Below are 14,551 nucleotides of genomic sequence, written 5' to 3'. Positions count from 1 at the left end.
CCTGTGAGCGCAGGTGATATGTCCCTGCAGACCTCGGGGAGATGTAAGGGTTCAGATGAGGAGGAAGAAGTCCTAATACTGCCCTATAAATAAAAAGATGCCAGTGCATCAAACGCCGAATGGAGAGGGAAAACCACCCGACCCGAGAATACAGCAAACAGTGATGAGTGGGAGATTTTAAGTTTGTGATGAATCTCAAGGCTCCATGAAACACAGTGTCCACAGCATGAAGACACTGGGAGGTTGGATGCATTTATAAAATATCACCATAGTCCAAGACAAACAAGAATGCTGCATTAACAAGTTGTTTTTTTTGCTTCAAATGATAAACAGGACTTGATTTAAAAAAAAAAAAAAAAACTTCAATTACATTTGCCCATGTTGACAGAATCACTAAATTGCCTGCCGAGTGACTTTCCTCCAGACGTAATTATTAAAAGTCTATCTTCAAACCCAATTTTCACCCAAATACAACACCTCTCTCTGTGCTGTCTCATTTAAAAGAAATGTGTCTCTTCTACCTTTTTGAGCAATGTGCATATGAAAATAAAACGCAGACAGGCAAAACAGGAAAAGACCAAACTGTGGGGAGCTTGTCATGTAGCTGTCATGAAGAAAAGGTTTCTCTGTTTGTTTTTCTTTTTGAATTTGTCATCCTTGAGTATAATCAGTTCTCCTGTCTTTGAGTTACACTTGTATAGTTTTAGACAAATATGTCTTGAATCCACAAATGATGAAAAATATATCTCTTGCATTCCTTTCCCTGAAGGTTTTGATATGCCAAGCGACTTGCTACATTGCAGAAGACCAGCTTTTTCAGTGGACGGAAAAGGTACGCGTATACAGCAGTGCAACCAGATAGAATTCCCACCATGACAGGTTTGTTTTCTTACATTTGAAGCACAACAAGTGTAGAAACAGAAGGACATTATTGGAATAGGTCAGCTCAAAGTATCTTGGAAAAGGAGCACACACCACCATTATAACACATAGATTTATTGTCCTATACATAATTACAGGTTACAATATCTATTTGTCTACCGGGCCACGTCAAGCACTGTTTTCTACAGATTACAATGGTCAGACTCAAACTTGCAGGTATTTTTCAGGGTGCGCTACACAATAAAGGTGATGTTGTGTTGGGCTGACTGTGTGTTTCTCTCGGTTGCAGGTTTTCAACTGTTTGCAGCACAGAGACCTGAATGTGACTGTGCTGTCCGACAGCTCTGTGGCTGAGTACAAGACAGCAGACTACCTGTGCTACAGCTCTGCTCCCTTCCTACGCTCTCTCCACACCGGTGCCTTCAGTGGTCAGTCTGTCTGCCAGTCACTGGAGCAACCCAACATAGTCACTGGACTTCCAGCTGCAGGTACTACGTTTTACTTTTACACTTCTAGTTCCTCTAATTCTTGTGTCTCAAACTTGCATTCCCTGGGGTCCACTGGCCAGGCTTTTCCTCTTGTCCTGTCCTCATTTCTGAAACACACACAAAAAACAAAAACTCTTAAAAGCGGCACAACTCGGCTTTCCTGCTTTAGTAGAGTAATGCCTCTTGAGATTTGGAAAAGGGCAGCTTTTGCAGATGAGAAGGGAGACATTTGCATTAAACTCCCCCCAGAAAAACAATTGTCCACCTCTCTTGAAACACTATTCTCCAGGTCAACCTTTCTATTTAAGCTTTGCAACTTCACAAGCAAAAGTCCCAAATACCATGTGAGGACCTTAAGAGCTGCCATTCCTCTTTAAGTTTCTTATGCTTGTTGAAGGTGAAGACAACATAAATAAGTTGAAGAAAGACTTCGTAGTCTTCTTTTTTTTCAGTAATGCACATGGACTGTAACAAAGACATTAGACTGCAGACTGTCTTCTCACTGTGATTACCGCCCTCCATGAATTAATGAAGTAAAATGCTGGGACTGCACAGCAGTAGTCCTGAAAGCGACTTAATGTTACCTAGATGAAAATTTAAGAGTGTAAATCATGATACGGGTGACTCTTATTTACCCCTTGTGTGATATAAATCCAGCTTTAGTCAGATTTGATTCTTTACTTTTCGCAAAGTGTCCTTGAGCGAGGCACTGAATCCAAATTTCTCTCTCTCTCTCTGTGTGTGTGTGTGTGTGCGTGTGCGTGTGCGGGGGACGGGACTGTGAGTCACTTTGGACAAAAGCATCTGCCAACTGAATGAAATGTAGTGCCATTAGTGCTCCTCTCCACTCATTGAGCTCACACAGTCTTTTTGGTGCTGGTGCATTGAAAGATTTTGGAAGTCCAAACAAAGAGACGGATCAGCACTGAGGATCTTGAGTAGTTCTGATTGTTTCAGTCTTCTTCTTTTGTGCCCTTTCAAAGTACTGAACCAGTGCGAGGTCCACCGCATCGCCGCTGTTGTGTACCAGTGTTACAGTGATGTCACTGGCCCTGACTCTGTCACCATGGAGACCTACAAGCCTGCACTAACCAAGCTCAGCAAGTCAATACAGGTGAGCTGCTTGTTACATCTGAGGTCTCTCGCCAGAAAGGGCAGGGTAGGAGTTAAAAGCATCTGAAGTGTTTCCCTGTTCTCCTTTTTTTTTTCTTCATCTTTTTCTGTTATTTCCCTCCTCAGTTTGACCCGTCTCCGAGCACAGACGTCCTCCGCAAGTTTGTCAGAACCACCAACATTCAGAGTAATCTTTATATCTGACGATGTCCATGTTGCACACATTTAATCATAGTCATTTTTTTAAATAAAGAAATTAAGTAAACAAAGCCTTGTTGTTTAATGATTTACTGCCTGCAATGTACATATCTCTGTAAATCTCTAACCTTCTTTTCACTACAAACATATTTCCTTCATTTTGCATTTGCTTTTCTCGAGGGTTGTGAATGCCAGTCGGTCCGCCACTTTGGTCCAGGGTTAAAAGTTAAATATTGGATAGATTGCTATAAAATTAATTACAGATAGTCTTGCTCCCCTTAAGATGACTTATATCATTTTTGATAATCCCCTTACTTTCATGTAGCGCCACTTTGGTTTGTGACTAGTTGCTTTATAAAAAAAATACTAATTGTCTAAATATAATAATAAATAAATAACTATACATACTAAAAATAACTAAATCTAAATATCAAATTTAGGTTACAACCTACATTGTAATCTCTAGTCACATTAAGCCTTTTGGAATGACCCACATTCAGAGGCTCCTACCTCTGGCGTTAATATATTGTGTTGCCTGTTAGTGTCAGTGATATTCATGAGGCAGTTCAGCACAAGAATAGAAAGCATTTTATCTGTATAAACATTTTATTAGGGCCTGAGCACCAACCAGTGGTCAGTCGGGAAGGACACAAGATGCTGTAAAGCAGCTTGTGAATTTTACCAAGGGGTCAAGTCTACTTAGCCTCCTTACTTTCCACCCTTATAGTGGGAGCTGTATTTGAAGCCTAACTCCTCGTGCAGTTGTAAGCTATATTTAATCAATACAAATACTATTTGGCATTATTTTTATTTTGAATATGTTTTTATGTACGAATGGTTCGTTGGATGGTCCCTCTTTCTTCGTGAGAAGTACTATGGTGTAAAGGAGTTATGAAATTACGTAATGTCTTTGTCTGTCCAGACGGGGGCGATAATGCGCCAGTGAGCTGTTTGTCAAACGCCGGAAGCAAGAAGAAGACGAAGTGAGCGAAACTCAAACTAAACAGTTGGTGTTTACTAAGCCTTGACGAGCGTTACGGAGATTTATTTTGTTCAAACAGTCAACGAATATTGTTCAAAAATACTGTCGACAAGCCCACTATAACGTTACGATTATGTCAACGTATAACTACGCCAACTGGACACCGAGAAGATATCTTGGGCAGTGAGTTAACATCAGGCTAACGAGGCTAACGTTGCCAATGAGTACCAACCGGGTTATAACTTCGACAAGCGGCAGGTGCAAAGCGTCTGTCAGACGGAACAAAGAGCACCCAGTCCCCGGAGGAGCCAACAAGGTGCTGGCCCAGAGAAACCATGCGGTGGTGGCGGTGGGAGCCTGGGTGGAGAGCGGGCAAGACTTCGTGGAGCACCCGTCTGTGAGTTTGGCTTTTAACGCTAATTAGCTAGCAAAGCTAGCTGTGAGTCTGACTGTTGCCAGGCTGTTGATGATGACCAGGCAGCCTGCAGGAGTTTAGCTAAACATCAACATTAACCAGGTGTTGAAGAAGTATTCAGGTATTTTAAGTAAACAGAAGTAACAATACTCTGTCAGGTGGACATTTACCCAAGTTATGTACTTTTGAGCAGTATTTCCATTTTCATGCTAACTAAACTTAAACTCCCTTAGCTACAACATTAGTTACTATTAGTTTATTCGTTTTTTTTTTTTTATTTATTCAAACTATAAATCGACTAATACATGGTGATGTGTTATTTTAAATGAAGTTACCCAGCAGTATTTAAAAATATCTTAAATTAGCTCCACCTTTCCCAGCTACAACATTAGTGATGCTTAGACATTAATGCATCACTAATCCGGTGATGGGCCATTCTGCATACTATGTACTTAATTATATGTTGATACTAATACTTTTGTTTGTAACTTAAGTTATATTTTGAATGCAGGGCTTTTACTAACTGTGGTATTCACATTAATGTGAGTCCTTGTTTTTCCTGAAGAAATCCAAACAGTCTGCCCATGTCTTGGTTTAGGCTATGGCTTTGCTAACTGAGGAGATCCAGACTGAGAGGAGGAGGGAGACTGAAGAGAGCCTTCGACGATTCCAAGATGAAGTACGCCATCGTGTGGCACAGCAGGCTCAAGGCAGCAAGAAGAGACAGCAGCCTCAGACAGACTCGATGGTAAAGATTGATTGATTTTATTTTATTTTGAATAATACTTTTTTTACTTTTTATCACTGAACAGCAGACAAGAAATAAAAACAAAACAAATCTATAACAACAAATAAGACAACACATTAATTATAACAACTTGTGAACACTTGACGATCTGTTTACATGTCCAAAAAGAAGTGGGAAGAAGTATAAATGTATTTATTCCCACCCTGTGTGTACGCAATTCAATGTTCAGCTTGCCAATTGTGAATATGATCTTCCTCCCTCATACCCAACATCAAATTCAAATTAACATCCATTTACAAAAAAGAAGAATGTGAGGAAAGAACATTTAATAAACCAAAAAAAACAATTAATTAATTAATTAATAATAATAATAATATTGAAACTGCAACTAAAATGAAACCCCAGAAAACACCTAATAGAAATCAACGCCCTTCTTTCTTCCTGTGACCCGTGAAAACCATGTCCTTATACCTGATATTAAACTGCTTTATGTTTGCACATTGCTTTTATTCCACCTGTAGACTGTTCCATAGCTTTACTCCAGAAACTGAAATGCAGAAACCTTTCCCGGTTGTCCTTATACTGCTTATTTTGAAATTTAAGGTCCTACTTAAAGTATATGTTTTCCAGTAATTCTGGAACATTATTTGCACTTTTTGATATTTCACAAGATCTAAAAAAATGTAATAATTTTGAATGTAAAAACCCATCTTTGTGAATAATTCTTACTGCTAAAGATAACATATAACTGACAAGGCAGTATTAATGAGGTAGTTATAATTAAAAAATCGATCTGGGGAGAGGGCTCACTTAAATTTGAATTAAACATTGAATTAATTAATTAAATACTCAGTCTGTAATTGTAAAAAAAAAACTAAAATAGTGAAAACCCTTATCATATATTTGCAACTTTTTGACTTGCAAGTATCCAACTAGCTAACTGTTGAAAAAAGACATTAATTGACAATGATGTTAAACAGAGAAAATGAGCAAATCACATTAAAATCATTGTTGATTATTTTTCTGATGATAATCGACTATGAAGCATAGCTGAGTTCCCTAGTTGCTTGTGCTGCTGTTGTCCCTGCCTGATTGACCCTATTCTTGTAAATCTGCGTGTTGACGTCCAGATAAAAGCTGACAGGAGAATCCCACATCAGCAGGATCATGTCTGGACCCAGCATGTGTCAGCTGGCGAGAGGCTGATGACGGCAGAGGATGCTGTACAACGGGGGGTGACAGAGAGTAGACCTCAGGAGGTGAGACGGTATTATATTATTAAATAATTGAATCATGCACCTTTCCAAAAACCGAACAGAAATTTGGTTTATGAGCTTAATTCTTTTCTTTCACTGTTTTTAATTGGTGTTCCCCACATAAATCCATATTACAGTATAAACAGTATAAAATGTCCCAAACATAACAATGTTGCTTTTTTTTTGTTCCACAAACAAAACAAAAAATGAACAGACAAAACAATCACACAACAACACTACACTACAATAAACAATCGGGGCCGAAAAGGTGTAGGCTGAAGACTGAGCTTATTACACCCACCCTTTTCACATGAATTATTTTCATTCATATGAAAATAGAAAGAGTGAAAATGCACCCGAGCACAAAGTTGGGTCCATAAAGAGAGGTTTTTCCCAGTTTTGTTTGAAACAACTTGACTTGCCCGCACAGACGTCCATCCAAAACCTTTCGGGATGAACTGGAAGACCAACCAGGCAACATCACTCTCAGACCTCACTAATACTCTTGTGTCAAATCTCTGCAGCCAAAATATTGTGAAAAGGTTGAAGAGTGAAGGCTGTTATAGCAGCAGGTTTATGACCAGGGTTTTAGAGAGACATGATCAACCATCACACATGGCCGCATGTTTTGAGGTCATTCAGAAACTGTCTTTATTACATAGCAGGTCCACAAGACCCGCTATGGTGAGAAGTTCAACTGTAATAGGTCCCGCTCAATACATCTCTTGGTCACAGTTGTTTAACAACCAAATTTAAGAGGTCTGTCAGGCTCTTAAGTTGACTGTGGAGACAAACTACTGTCTACTGTCATCTTTTTGTAATGTACAGTTGGCCCTATGTGGTCTTATTTTCTTCAATATGTTGTCCAATGTGTGCGTTTTTTGCCGTCAGAATCATTTATTTGTTTCCTTGTGTGAGTGATAGAATAATGTGACAATGATTAATCTGTATGATTATTTATTTCCATGGTTTTCCAGTCTAGTGGAGGCATGAGGCAGGTCAGACTCAGACTGGCTGCCTGTCGGATGATCCCGCATGGGGAAATGTCGTCAGACCTTCCTGGAGGCAAATGGAATATCTCTTCAAACAGACATGTGAGTGTCTATGTCTCACAGTTGTTCCTCTTTTATAAACCCAGTGGTCCTATACTTATGTATGTGTGTGTGTTCTTTCACATCCAAGGTGTAATAAAACAGATTTTCCCCTGCACACAACAGAAACCTGGATCTCACATGCTAAGAGCAGAGCAGGAAGTGGAGGAGGAGGCAGTTGAAGAAGAAGAAGAGGAGGAGGAAGAAGAGGGGGATCATCATCTCTTCACCAGTCAACATAAATGTCCCCTTGTTCAGCAGAAGGTTAATACTTACATTGCACTAGTTTTCACTTATTTCAATGGCTGTCTCAGCCAATACAGGGACAGGTAGTCCCTGTATCAAGTAGGGATGTAACAAATAAATAAGACAAATAAGAATACATAATTTGGTTATGAACATAAAGTTGGAACAAATGCAAACACATCCATGTTTGATCAGGAATGCAAAGCTTTGTCTTGAGCTGTCACCTGACACAGTTTGCCTCAGACAGACACCTTCTTCACTGAGTCATAATTCAGTCAAGTATGAACACAGACATCATGCTGTACACACACAGCTAGGATCAGTAATACTCACTAATTACAGTGGTATCGGTGTTGAACTCCTTGGAGGAGAAATATTAATAAATCTGCTTAGTAATCCAACAAAAAGGTGTTTATAACTTCAGATTTTGTCACAGATTCAGATTTTTTTTCTTTTGAGAATGAAAAGTAATCTAATAATTGACGAGACATACAGCTAAAAACGCAGGGTAACTTGAAGCGGATTTTCCAAAACGTAAACAAATGCAGGCTAAAAAACACTGCGATGTAGATAGTTTGGTATTCTGACATTTTGATTTGTTTGTGATGTGATGGCTGATGGGAAATCTGACAAGCTAAGAGTTAAGGAACTTCTCAAAAGCTCAATGCTCTGTTTACGGTAAACATAGCATTTAGCATGGCCAAATCAATATCTTTGGTCTCATCATACTAGAGCGATATATCGGCGAGTTGATACTGTTGGCCTATATTAGGCATTTCCCGATCACTCTGTGTCAGCATTAATATTCATTCATCAGAATCATTTATAATGACAATTAAATGATCCTGATCAATGAATATTTTAAAAATAAAAACGGACTGTCAACCATGTTAAAAGCATTGGCGTTGCATAGTTTGTCCACCAGAGGGCGCTCTACAACGTCCCTGTTGGCAAAACTCTTATTTTATTTTGGTTATTGTGTTTTTGTACAGGAATTTAAGTTTCATAGCTTAAGTTTATATTTTTATTTATTTTTAGTTTTATTTATCAGAACTTTAATATATTTTGATGTTCTCTTATGACAATAAAACAAATGATTATCATTAATTTAGTGAGAACTACAAATAACTAATGTTAGGGAACTCCGTTTGTTTTGTTACGAGTTAAAAAAAAATATATATATATATCAGCCAATCTATCGGAATATCAGACTTTTAAATAACAAAATATTTGTGTCAGTATCGGCCTTAAAAATACTTTATCAGTCGGGCTCTACATCATACCATGTAAGCCTGGATAGTTAGTAGCTGTGTCCCAGTTCAGTCCAGGGGAACGTGGGTCCTTCCTCTCCAAACGAGTCAGTCCTGCATCACAAGACCTAAAACGTGTCTTCAGGTGGCTCTCGTCAAATCATAAACCCAAATAGTTTGAACTTTATCCCCATGATATTGCCCTTAACCAGCTGACAGTGTAATTACAAGTGTGAACCAAGGGTTACACTTTATGACTGATGACATGATGGAAGTGTACAAGGTTACTGGTAAACTATTCCTATAACTTCCATTGCCCTGTAATGCTTTGTGATTCATTACATGTCCAGGATACTAACATGAACAACAACAACAACAACAAATAGTGCAGTTTATGCCTAGTTTGATGTATCTACGCCCTGCTCCAGCTGAAGCGTTTCAACAGTTAAAAGGATAAGGCTCCTGATATTCTATATTTGTTTTGAAAAGACCTTAACCAGCAATGCGTTCTCTTCGTACTTTCTAACTGCATCACTCCAAGCACGTTGGATCCTACAAATTATATAAATCGTTAAACAGTGTGCACATATGTTATATTTTTAATAAAGGTTTAGAAATGTCCAAAAACAGCTGGATACTGTAGTTTTTAGTAAACATTACTCAAACGTGATGAAATATTGTGTTTGTTGGGGGATGATTTACAGCAGCAGGGCAGTGTATGTTGGATTAAGTCAGTGTGTTTATGGTAATAAAGGGTAACATGTCACCTGGTGACACCTGGTGATTTTTATTGACAGTTTGACAACAATAGAGCTCTATGTTACATAGCAAATATAGAACGTATATCAGGCTTTGAATAAACACATGATACTTGTTAGAGGAATCAGTTCTTTTAAACAGTTTGTTGACATAAGCTATAACACAAATATAGCCACCAGACAGAAGTGGGGAGCTTGAACAAGAAATATGTTGTCATCTGACTGTGTATATGTTTCAGGGTAGTGCACCTGTGTTGTGGGATTCTGACAAATCACAGCCTGATCCTGGTCTCAAGAACAACCTCAGAGCTCCCCCGGTACTGTGGCCTCTGACTGACCAAGAAGAACTGAAAAGACAGGTATACATCAGATGGTTGCATGAACCTTTGACTGTAGTGGTTGTCCAGTCAGGACCAAATGTTATTGTAAACGCAACTCTCTGCAGCGCCAGTCCCAGTTCCTGGTGCACCGCCGTCTGTACATGAACATTGAGAGAGAGCAAGTGAAGGAGAACAAACAGAACAGGAAACACCTGAAGAGGACGGCAAGGTGACAAGACTTCTATTTTATCCTGCCTCACTTCCTCTTATTGATGGGATTCTACACCAAAAATCTGTTTTTAGAGTATCAAACAACCTGTAGCTTCAAAAGATATCTTGATTTCAACTATGTTTTAGTCCTTTGTAATGCACAAAAGTGATGACATGTATTACAAAATATTCCCATGTTTTGCCAAAATTTGACCAATACTTTGGCTGTGTATAACATTCAGTTAATACACGCATAAGACTGTAAATTACTTGTTTTTTAAATTTTTAAGCTTGGGTCTCCTCTCATATGTACCTTGTTTTCACTGAAGGATCAAAGCTGAAAAAGAACAGATTCGTTTGGAGGAAGAGAAAAAGTTTGAGAGAGTTCGGCAGCTTGCGGAGGCCAGACAGAAGCTAGAGGAGAGAGAGCTGCTGATCCTGGAGCGACTGAAGCTTGAGGAGGAAGAGAGAGCTGTGGAGCTGCAGAGGAAAAGAGAGGAGAAAGGGAAAGTGACCGGAAGGTAATTAATGTAGCGTCAGTTGCCAAAGCCTAAAGGGGAACTCCAATTTTACACATCAAAGTGTGTTTACAGGGTTGTACCAGTGCATATGTGAAAATGGTTGTATAAAGCAGTTTGTGTCTGATAAACCGCCTTCCAAGAAACATATGAAAACATCTTTTGTAAACACAAGATTGTAAGTGATTTTAAAGGTTTACTGCATAACTTTTAGATATTAATAAACATCTGTTACATTCAAGCCTTTGCCAAATGAGTTGCTACAAAGCTAATTAAGATTAATTATGACAATTTTCGAGTGAAGATAATTACCTCTTTTGAAGAGTCCATGTATTTTTAATCCTCTGTGTCCTCCTTGGCTACTAGTAACTGCATGGAGGAGGGGTGGGGGTGCGTGCGCGATCACATAAGGCTTGTATCATGTGGATGCGCTGACAGTTTTGTTGTCATTACTTAGAATTCCTCATGGGGGTGACAGAGACTAAGCACTGTAGCTTTAAATGATTATTTATGTTAATCAACTGAGAATTTCTTTATTCGAGGACAGCCTGTTACAGTTCAGTAAATTGGACTATGGACCGCCAGCTGGACCAAATGAAGTGAACTATACGTGTACCCTAAAAAGAAAGTGTAAGTGGCTTTGTGGAGCTGATTAACAGGCTGATTGTAACACTACAGGTTCATTGAGGCTCTGAGAGCTCAGATGAAGGAGCGACTGTCTCAGGAGAGGCTGGAGCCTCCTCCTCTCTGTTGCTGTGCATCCTCTTTCTGGGACTCCCACCCCAACACCTGTGCTAACAACTGTGTTTTCCACAACAATCCCAAAGGTACGCACTGCACACCTGCCTCACACACCACCACAGAGCTTTAATAGAACTACACATGAAAACATTCAAAGCGCTGACAGTCACTCTTCTCCTTCACAGCGTATGCCAAGGCGTTGCATTCAACAATGTTGAGCTTCGAGTTACAGTAAAGGAAGCTGATGAACTGAAACAGACTTCTTGCTGTCTGTATAATGGTTTAATTTTTTATCTCCCGACGGAAATTTCTCGACAGATATCAAATGGATTGCCGTGGCATTTTGTCCAGGCAGTCATGTTTTCCACAAGATGAAGCCAACTGACTTTGGTGATCTCTGACTTTTCATCCACTGCTACCATGAGACCCAGAATCTCAACATCTACAAGGCTGATTGGTGCAGAATTTTGTACAGACATTATTGTCTCTTAGATGATGTATCCTATAGACTTTGCCTCTTAGTGCCATCATCAGGTCAAAATGTCACATTGTCAAGTCACATGCATTTTACATATATTTATAAAATATACCATAAATTTGCCTCAAGGGGCTTCACGGTCTGTACACCACTAAACAGCCTCTGTCTTTTGAATAAGTGAGAAAAATCCCCCACTTTTAACTAAATTATCCCTTTAATGTTTTCATCACTTTAATGTTGTAGCTAGTAAAGTTAGAGCTACTTTTGACTACTTTATTAATTGCTGGGTAGCTTAACCTTTAATAATTAATCATTGTGTTTTTCTGGATTTGTATTTTATATTAACCATTCAAGTCTATGAAGTAACTTAAGCTTTGAAATAAAGGTGAAAATACAATATTTGACTCTGAAATGTAGTAGAATCTAAGTAGCATAAAATGGAAATACTTAAGTAAAGTACAAGTATCTCGAAATTGAACTTGCAGTACTTGAGTAAATGCACGTAGTTACCTATCACCACTGCCTGTTTTCCTTATTCCCCATCAATAAATCATCTTGCGACTGATGAAGGGGTCCCGACCCTCATGTTGGTAACCTCTCGCACTCAGCTGCTTCCTGTTTGCCGTGACGTCATAACGGGGATCACGTGGCCGCCGGGGCTCCGTCTGGAAAATCTGATGGAATTACACATTTAGGCTAATAATAATCCTCTTTATTTCAATCCTAACGGACGCGTTTTTTTGAAGTTATCCAGCAGCAGAGAGGTAGGCTGGCTCTCCGGACCCGGTGCATGATATAAGCTCTCAGTATGGAGAACTGCTGGATGTTTACGGACTGTGTCTCCCACCACGAAGCTGCATGGCTACTGCTTTATTCCTTTAGTTAGCAACTGGCGTCTGTTTTGAACCTGTAGCTAACGTTTGCTAGTACAAAACAAGTGTTTTTGTTCCAGGCTAGGGTTTCTCTCTTAACCTCATTGTGCCGTTACTACCCGTTAATAAAGCCGGTAAATTGGCAACGAACGGCGCTTTTAATTGTCCAGTAACAGTACGTCGAGGACATGCCTGGAATCTAAGTGTTTGTAAAGTTTGACGCAGGTTTTTAATCAACAACAAAAAAAATGAAGTCGTCCCTGGCTCCTGGCATACGATTTACCACGTCTTTTTCTCGAGATAGCTGGTAAGTTTCCATGATCACCCATGCCTATTGTTCTCCTCAAACAACCAGTTAATGGCATCCTCATTTCAGCCGTGGGTCTATATGCGTGTTATCTCCCCTGTTGTAAATGATTGTCTTAACTGCATCGATGAACACACATTCTGTGAATTTGTATTGCGGGCTATTGACCCTGTGTTCACTATATAAATACATAATAGTTATAAATCATAGGCCTACTACCTTACAAAGTCATCACTGCTGCTTGGTTTTATTGGGATATGTGCGCCAGGTAGGCTACGTTTGAGTTTCAACGTAAGTATCAGCCACGTCAAACTCCATTGGAAACGAAAAAGTGGCATTTCTGAGCTTTTCAGATTTTTCCTTTTATCGAATCAATTTGGATAAAGACAAGGGGCACTTTATTTTAATAACTGAAAAGTAAGGAATACGGTGTGAAGTGACTGAACCTCAGTTTCAGTCACTTCACACTGTGGGGGTCTTCCTTACTCTTTGATTAATACAGCAATCAAGACCCTGATGGTTCAGCACTTCACAGCAAAAAAAGCCCTTTTTTTTTTTTACAATTAAATGAACAAATAAAAAGCAGAACTAATTATGTCCAAATAATTACTTTGTATCCTGTCAAGACTGACAAGAACCCAAATGTTTTTAATTTACTGTAATGTAAGACTAGAAAAAGCATCAAATCCACACATTTGAGGAGCTGAAACCAACGAATGTTTACATTGTGTGCTTGAAAATTGATAAGATTTATCACTTATAAATCTTTTTGTGCTTTGTTATGAGAATATGAGGTAAATGTAGCTGTGCTTTTACACATTTACACACTTATTTGTTTTTAAAGCATTTCTGACAGGTTGTCTGTTGCAGAATTCTTTAGTGTAATGAATAATTCATGTTAATTGAAACTCTTTTCTTACAGTGCCAGGCCATCTCTCTAGTATATGTGATAAAACATAATGACCCCAATGTTGAGTCACTACATTGGGATGTGCTATAAACACTGATGTACCTGTGTGTTAGGTACACCTGTTTAATCTAATGCAAACAAATACCACAGCCCTGCAATGAATCCTGTCTTTGTGAAGTCTGTAAAGTTCAGTTTTTGCTGACACAGTGTCAGGTCCTTCATTTAAGTAAAGTAGTAATACAACAATGTAAATAATACTCCAATACAAGTTAAAGTCTTCATTCAAAATACACTCGAGTACATAAGTATTTTAGAAAAGAAGAAAAAACATAAATCAGTATTTATTTTTAGGACCTTTCTCTAGTCTTTGCTTTTTTCTTTGTGAAATATTGTGTAATAATTAAAGGTATATGGACCACTGGTTTAATCTTTAACAATGTTTTTTTTATATATCTTGTACTCTTGTTTTTTTTTTTTACTTTAAAATCTTAATTTGTAAATTAACTATAGATAAATGTAGTGGAGTAAAAAGTATATTATTCCCCTCTCAAATGAAGTGGGATGAAATATTCAAAGTAATTCAGTGAGAAGTACCTTGAGTACAAAACGTAAGTACATCTACTGTACTTAGTTACTTTCCACCACTGGTCAGATCTGTCAAAACTTTGTTTCTCATATTTTATCATAGTTTATTAGCATAAGAGATATGGCAGCAGTTTGCTAATGTTTCTGTGTCAATAGAAAGGTTTTAACATATATATATATATA

At 38.5% G+C, this 14,551-nt stretch overlaps 3 protein-coding genes across 3 annotated transcripts in view; all 3 read left to right on the top strand.

The window, feature by feature from the left end:
• Positions 1–2,748, top strand: part of psmg1 (proteasome (prosome, macropain) assembly chaperone 1) — a 7,789-nt gene extending 5,041 nt beyond the window's left edge. Inside the window, exons 4-7 of the mRNA XM_032534695.1 lie at positions 770–832; positions 1,172–1,370; positions 2,354–2,484; positions 2,610–2,748. Coding sequence (XP_032390586.1) covers positions 770–832; positions 1,172–1,370; positions 2,354–2,484; positions 2,610–2,687 — 471 coding nt within the window. The 3' untranslated portion in view covers positions 2,688–2,748. The remainder of the gene's footprint in view (positions 1–769; positions 833–1,171; positions 1,371–2,353; positions 2,485–2,609) is intronic.
• A 907-nt stretch (positions 2,749–3,655) lies between these two features.
• On the top strand, positions 3,656–12,145 carry ccdc15 (coiled-coil domain containing 15; the record flags this gene model as incomplete). The annotated part of the gene is given in 10 exon segments (XM_032534681.1): positions 3,656–4,060; positions 4,677–4,826; positions 5,957–6,085; positions 7,060–7,176; positions 7,300–7,437; positions 9,667–9,786; positions 9,873–9,976; positions 10,287–10,478; positions 11,154–11,302; positions 11,402–12,145. Coding segments are annotated over 10 exon segments (1,326 nt in total). The 5' UTR covers positions 3,656–3,883.
• Positions 12,146–12,307: 162 nt separating this feature from the next.
• slc37a2 (solute carrier family 37 member 2) overlaps positions 12,308–14,551 on the top strand; it is a 16,269-nt gene continuing 14,025 nt past the window's right edge. Inside the window, exon 1 of the mRNA XM_032534678.1 lies at positions 12,308–12,873. Coding sequence (XP_032390569.1) covers positions 12,815–12,873 — 59 coding nt within the window. The 5' untranslated portion in view covers positions 12,308–12,814. The remainder of the gene's footprint in view (positions 12,874–14,551) is intronic.

The sequence above is a fragment of the Etheostoma spectabile genome, chromosome 13 (assembly GCF_008692095.1).
Source record: "Etheostoma spectabile isolate EspeVRDwgs_2016 chromosome 13, UIUC_Espe_1.0, whole genome shotgun sequence".
NCBI lineage: Eukaryota > Metazoa > Chordata > Actinopteri > Perciformes > Percidae > Etheostoma > Etheostoma spectabile.
Note: the sequence above shows the minus strand (reverse complement) of the source record. Positions and strands in the feature narration are given on the sequence as shown.